The 7,256-nt window shown below is 45.7% G+C and overlaps 1 protein-coding gene across 1 annotated transcript; it reads right to left on the bottom strand.

Moving 5' to 3' along the window:
- Positions 1–1,104: 1,104 nt before the first annotated feature.
- On the bottom strand, positions 1,105–6,840 carry LOC106594315 (homeobox protein unc-4 homolog). The gene is given in 5 exon segments (XM_014185681.3): positions 1,105–2,508; positions 2,510–2,602; positions 2,604–2,663; positions 5,417–5,592; positions 6,381–6,840. Coding segments are annotated over 5 exon segments (807 nt in total). The 5' UTR covers positions 6,643–6,840; the 3' UTR covers positions 1,105–2,292.
- Between the last annotated feature and the right edge of the window lie 416 nt (positions 6,841–7,256).

Genomic DNA, 7,256 nt, shown 5'->3' with positions numbered 1-7,256 from the left:
ACTTCACATCAGGTTCCAACTTCTGCACATATTTATTTTCTCTCTGTCTTTCTCTCTCCTTCTCTCGAGGGACCCGCGAGGCCCCATTAGAACAAATGGTGAGGGAAGGAAGCCCGCATGGCCTGGCTTTTGTAAAGAGGTGCACGCCGCCGTGCCGCTGCCAGTCCTATTATGTGCGCGACACATGATCAATAGCGGGATAGCGCCACGACATCAATATAAGTGACAGAACAATGAGGGATATCATCGGACATCTATCTTAATATAGCCGCCTACAAGGGGCTGGAAGCCCAGCCGGGGAGGCAGAGATGGAGGGAGGGAGGGAGGGAGGGAGGGAGGGAGGGAGGGAGGGAGGGAGGGAGGGAGGGAGGGAGGGAGGGAGGGAGGGAGGGAGGGAGGGATGGATCACATGAAAATTCCGCCCCACGAATCCCCATCTCCCTCCTCATCTCCTCCTGTCCAATATGCGCACACACACATACACACACAACCCCTCTTTCTCTCTCTCTCTCTCTCTCTCTCTCTCTCTCTCTCTCTGCAGCTGCCTGTGCTATTATTTTCCAATTTCAATTTGACACCCCTGCCTTTCATGCTAATTCTATTATTGTAGGGAGTTTATGTGATTTGATATCACTAGAAATCGCTCATGTATAATAACCCTTTGGGCTAGGAAGAAAAAACCAAGCCAACCCCGGAAACCTGCGGTAGCCGGTGGGAAAATAATTACTTTCATATCAAAACTCAGCAGGAGGCGCGAGGAGGCGCGAGGAGGCGCGAGGAGGCGCGAGGAGGCGCGAGGAGGCGCGGGAACGTGCAGGGTCCTATAGCCCCCAGCCCATAACCTCATTTCAACGGGGGCCTTTCAAATGAATACATTTGTTAAAGCAATAAACACAAACAGCCAGTCGGACTTTACTAGAGAGAGAAGGGAGATGTATCCGCTATAAAACCCACAACAACAGTAACCCAGCGCTAGAACTACCACCAACGGTCAGGCCAACACCAGTCTGATATATCGCCAAAATAATAAAGGCTAAAACACCGTTCTCCTGTCCCTGGTTCAATGGTCCTCCAAATAACAGGGGTTTCATTTAAACAAGAACTTTATTTATCAAAATGTTTACATATATAAATATTTTTTTTTTTATACTTTCTCAAAAGAAATGTACAATGTTTGAGGATTTTTGTTGCTTTTCTGTGTTGAGATGTTTTGTCTTTTTCTCCTTCTGAAATAAACATTTATGTAAGTTCAGTTTGGAAAGTAGTAGGGAATACAGCGCCGTCTGAATCTATCAGAGAATCTGTTCCAAAAAAATAGAACAATAGAGTAGGTCTGTCTGATATGTTTTAAACGGTGTCTTGTAGCTTTGGGAATGTTTAGATCTAGTCTGTGGCCGAGCAGGGTTGGTTGGCCTATTTTTAGTCTGTCTCTGTTTATATAATGCTTCAGCACCAGCGTTAGTCCATATCCACGTCTTCTCCATCTGTCCCGGGCTCCTCGTGCTCCGCCTGACTCTCTGGCTTGGCGCCAGAACACCGCAAGGGCTCCGGTGACGAGTCCTCTCTCGTGGGCTCCCTCTGGCTGTCGTGAAGGTCCGTAACTCGTGACGAACCGGGTTGGTCATCACCCTCCCGGCTAGCGTCACTACCCGTGCTGGACTGAGTTGAACTGGTTCTCGTTAAAGTCGTTTGAACTGAAACAGAGCTCTGGGGTGGGGGGGAAACGGAATCTGGAGCGTTATTGTTGTAGCTTCCCTGCGGTGCTTCACTCCCGCTCCTGTCCACACAGTTACTAACATGCTTGTGGTGTAGGGGTTTGTTTAGGCCCAAATGAGCCAGATGATGACAGTTGATGTAACCTGTAGACTCACTAGTCACACATCTCTGTCCCGGGTTAGGCCCACTGCTGTTGTTGTTGTTGTCCTGGCACAGCCCGGTTTTCAGGGCCGTCTGTGGGACAATGAAGCCCAGTGGCTGATGGGTAATGGGGTACAAACAGGAAGTGACCCTTCCCTATCAGCGGCCTCTGATTGGACAGCGAGCTGAAGTCCAGTTGTGGTTTCCGGCGAGGTGTGGCGTCAGAGAGAAGGCTCTCCACGCTGAACGGGTTTAGTTTCTGGAGGCCTGAGGACCTGGAGCCGCCAAGTCCAGGACCGTGCGTACTGCCCGGGGACGCCTGCTCCTGGACCCCAGGTCCCGGTCCTATCTCCCCTGCGCTTCTTTGGTTGTTGTGGTGGTGGTCGTGGTGCTGGGTTCTGGAGGAGACCAAACTGGGGACGTGTTTGGGTTTGTTCACAGCTGGCTGAGTTCCGTTTGGTGGTGGTGGTGTCGTCCTCCCGGTTCAGACTGAAGGCTCCCGTTACAGTTGGATGAAGGCTGCTGCTCATTGTCGGTGATCTGTGACACACCGCTGTCGCTGTCTGACCCGCCGGGTGTGTGGAAGAGGTCACCGGAGAGTAACTTGTTTTGAGACTTCAGCAGTTTACGCTCCTGTTTCCGTTTCTTTTTCCTCCGCGCGCTCCAGCTCCCGACGTGCGATCTCCTCCGCGTCCATGGGTTCTCCGCTGCACGTGGTCGGGTGGGAGTTGTGGGCTGGCCGCCCCCGGGCCTTTTTTAGTGTTCTCTTTTTTCCTCCATTTAGCGCGCCGGTTTTGGAACCAAACCTACACACACACACACACACACACACACACACACACACACACACACACACACACACACACACACACACACACACACACACACACACACACACACACACACACACACACACACACACACACACACACACACACACACACAGGGAGCCAAGAATGGGGAAATTGGTTTTGTTAATTTTATATGCATCTTGTTAGGGGGAATCTCTCTCTCTCTCTCTGTCTGTCTCTCTCTCCTTTTCTCTCCAAAGTCATGTAAAACAAAGCCACAGCTTGAGTAGTGAAATTAATTATGGCGCAACTTGTTCCACCTACAAGCTAGAATAAAATATTTGTTATAATAAAATGTATTAATTGATAAAATGATGAATAAACGTAAAATGTATATCAACCAATAATATTATGTAGATATCCGTGGCAAAAATAACAGCTTTAAATCAAAATATACCAAGAACACATCATTCCGAAATATTGATTGTTATTATTATTGTTATTATTATTGTTATTATTATTGTTAGCTAAATGACAGACCAGAGGTGCAGTTTGTAGTATTTATAAATCTAACCGGATCAGAACTCATTAACAGACGAGTCCATGTTGAGAAACACTGAGACCCCAAAGAAAACAAATATAAGTTAAGGGCCCCCCCCCCCCTCTCCTTCTCTCTCGCTCGTCTTCTCTCCCACCATCTCTCACCTAATTACGATTAAAACGCAGCTGAAGCCCGTAACACAAACATACAATGCGGCCAAGATATCCAATAACAGACGCCAGTCAGCAAATAGGCCTAGTCTATATTACACACCGACACACACATCACAACTTCTCCTCCGATCCACAGATGCGCCTTTCTAATTGTCAATCGAGAGTCAGTGTGATAGCTAATTCTCCCAATTACGTTTAATTCTACCGTAGATAATTCGGCCTATCCCTCTCAATTCATCCTGCCTCCGTCTCCCTCTCCCCCTCCCTCTACCACCGCTCGGAGAGCAGCTTTCCACCGCAGTGTGCCAGGGGGACTCGCCGCCTGTGAGCCCACACCGTCCGGCCTCACAGCACACAGCCCGCATGTTCGGCGCTGATAACGCAGGGAGTTAGCGTTGAGATTGAGAAGTGGGCTGCGTGTTTGTCACATAATGTGGTGCGTCGACGGAAACAACATGACAATAGCCGTGTTTCTTATGAATTTGTAATGTTGGGGTATATCTCCGCGTGCAAGAACCTGCTGCCGATAAAGAAGCACTAAGCAGCTTTGAGGAATAATAATCTGTGGTTTAAAGGAGGCGAAATCCCCAAACAAGATACACACACACACCAGAGAGCCATGCTCGTTTAGTTTTACAAGGAAGTACAACGACTAAACCAAATCCCCCCCAAAACACCAAGCCAACAGCATTCCTGTCTGTCTACATTTCCACCAAGTTATACCTCAATTAGTAAACACATCAAATAGCCACACCACCATTAAACACACAAACAAATCTGAGCCTGGTGGGAAAATGAAAATGATGTCGTTGAAAATATTTTTTTTAACTTTTACATTAATATTGTGGAGGAGGTGTCGTTTATAAATCGGCCTAAAAAGTGTTGTTAAATAGAGAGTGCGTTTTGTGCAGCCTATAGATTTATCCTACAGGAATGAAGTAGTAGCCTATGTTATCGCTGGTCTACAGCTTTATTCGGTCCCGGACAGCCATGTCAATAAAGCCTGCTCATTATGGTATTAAAGGGATCGGCTTCTCCTTATATCTGACGAGCAAAAATTTGGACTAAAACTCCACACAGCCGGAGAGGTTTAAAGGTGGTGTTTTTACAGCACTTCCGTAAACAGAGTCGTCTTGGTTTTCCAGTAATGAAACACCGTGCTGGACAAATTACGGGTTACTATTTTGTTGTCGGGAATATTTGTACTTGGTTAAGACTGTTTTATAGATGATTTATTCATGAACGTTTAGTTTAAAAAAATGAATTATTAGAATACTATATTAGGTTTAAAAATCTAACTTGATAACAATAAGACAAAACAATACTAATATTAATAATAATGCTTTTAATAGTTATAATAATGTAGGCCTATTTAATCTTCTAATTATCTTTAACAGCATAACAGAAAATACAAATTGTCTTGATTTCAATATCAAAATAGAAATTGACAAGAATTCATAGCCCACAAACTTAGCCTCTACAAATTCAAATAAACGAAGGAATAATATATATATATTTTTTTTACCAATTCACAATTTATCTTAACAATTAATAATTTTAAAATGCAAAAACAACCGGTGATATAAGAGATGTTATTATTATTATTATATATATGTGTGTGTGTTATGGTTGAGAGATCAAACCCTCAGCAGTGTTCTGGTTCATTCAGTAAATAGAACTGTGTTTTTATGACCTCATAAATCAATACTGTATGTTAATGCATAATTCAATAGGTCTTTTATTGATGGGCCTATAATTGACAAATAGCTGTCTCACTAATATCTCACTGTGAGGATTATTGATTAAACCGAACACACAGCTATAGAGGCCTGGTTGTTACAACCTGTAAACCAAACTGAGATAATGCTCCAATTATCCAATGAATATTTTTGTTCTCGCGCATAAAATAGACATTCGAAGAATATTCCTCAAGAACGTCGTATTACTTTTCAACAGCAAAACATGGCACTGATAAGAAAGTGCAAGTAGAAATGTATTTTAATTAAATGTGTTTATATTTATTTATTTTTTTTGGGGGGGGGGGGGTTGTTTACCTGGACCCGGGACTCTACTAGGTCCAGCCGCAGCGCGAGCGCCTCCCGCATGAAGATATCCGGGTAGTGGCTCTCGTTAAAAGCTTTCTCCAGCTCCTCCAACTGCCAACCGGTGAAATTGGTCCGCGTGCGTCTCCGTTTGCAACCGGGGCTATCCTTATCTGGGTCCCCCGAATCTACACAGCAACGGTCAGAGAGAGAGAGAGAGAGAGAGGTGGTAGTGTCAACTGACGACATGTGGGCTCGGTAAACAAGTCAACGACAACAACAACAACAACCATCTCTCAGTTGCTCAGCTACATCAGGCCATCGTGAACTAAACGGTTTGGTGAATTGATTGTTACACAAAGCATCGATGAGAGTTGAGAGAAATGCTGAACGTGTGGTTTGTTGTTTTCTCCTGCTTGGGTTGCTGAAATACTACAGGACACTACAGTGAGTTGGGATATAGACGCTTCCATTTCCATTCCAGTGAGTCTAGTTGGAGTGGTGAGTTATTTGGCTGTGCCGAAAATAAGAAATGCATATTTTTTATATAACTTCATTATTTCTGGGAAACACTAGCCATTTAAAAAAATTATAATTCATCCATTTAAACAGCAGAATGGACTGTGTTTTGTCAGGAAATTAGCACTTGCTTCGCGGTGTTTTTTTTCTCATTCAATACTTGGTTGTAATTATGACATAATTAATAAAAAATCGATAATAACATTTGAGTTGAACATTACATTTCAGGGTTTATAAAATAGCCCTGCTATTTTGAAAATCGAAATAAAACAAGAGTTGATTTTAAAAGCCCAACTAAAGAACGGTTCTACGCAAAGCTTCACCATTAACAAGATGCCATATTTCCATGGAAACTAAAATCACTCTACGGCCAATAATATCAAACCAATATTTCCAGACGTGTATCACTCCTTTCTCTCTCTTTCCATCCCTTCCTCCGTCCATCCCTCCAACCTACCTGAGAGTTTGTACTGATTATCTCCGTTAATCCCGCAGCCAGAGGAGAGTAGAGGACCGGAGCCGTGTACCACCGAGGCCGAGCACGACCCGTTCAGTAATCCGTCTATGGAGAAGGGTACGGCGGCCGCGGACTGTAGCTGGTGACCGGCGAGCTCGTAGACGTGGTGGTGTCCCAGGTGGTAGGGGAAGCCAACACCGACCATTCCGCCCAGAGAGCCTCCGAACTGGGCGTGGGGGTGCTCGAGTATCCGGCTGTCCATGCTACTGGCCCGGACGGTGGAGGGGCCGAAGTGAGGCGTCTGACCGAGGGAGTGTGGGTGAACATGCAGAGCGAGGGGAAGGAGAGGGGGATGAAGCGAGAGAGAGAGAGAGAGAGAGGAGGGAGGACAGAGAGAGACAGACAGACACCGACGGAACGCAGCTTTACTATAAAACAGGAACAGACATAGACAGTGAGTTTTTACTCCCTTACTACCAGACATCACCCCCCCCCCCCCCCCTCCTTCCTGTCATCTTCCCTCTCCTGCCCCCCTAATTAGGCCTTCCGCGGCTCGGGGAGTTCTGGACCAATAAGAAACGCTAATGGGTCGGGAACGTCACAGGCGTGGTTATGGCTCGTGTGTGAGAGGGAGAGATGGAGAAAAAACGTTTTTCCATATCGATTACTAATTACACCTGACTTGGGCCTCCACAAACAATATAAACCCTGTCACAACATGGACATGGGGAGGCTGGGGGAGGGGGCGGGGGGGGGGGGGGGGGGGAGTAGGCTATAGCCAGCTGATTGAAAGGCTATCCATTATAAAACAGACGGAAAATTCTGTTTTTCTTTTTCTACCTCCCACACATCTCTCATGTGTTCTTCAACAAACAC

Source organism: Salmo salar, chromosome 12 (assembly GCF_965601325.2).
Source record: "Salmo salar chromosome 12, fSalSal1, whole genome shotgun sequence".
NCBI classification, from domain to species: Eukaryota; Metazoa; Chordata; class Actinopteri; order Salmoniformes; family Salmonidae; genus Salmo; species Salmo salar.
The sequence above is the reverse complement of the archived record's forward strand: the minus strand, read 5'-3'. Positions and strand labels throughout refer to the sequence as shown.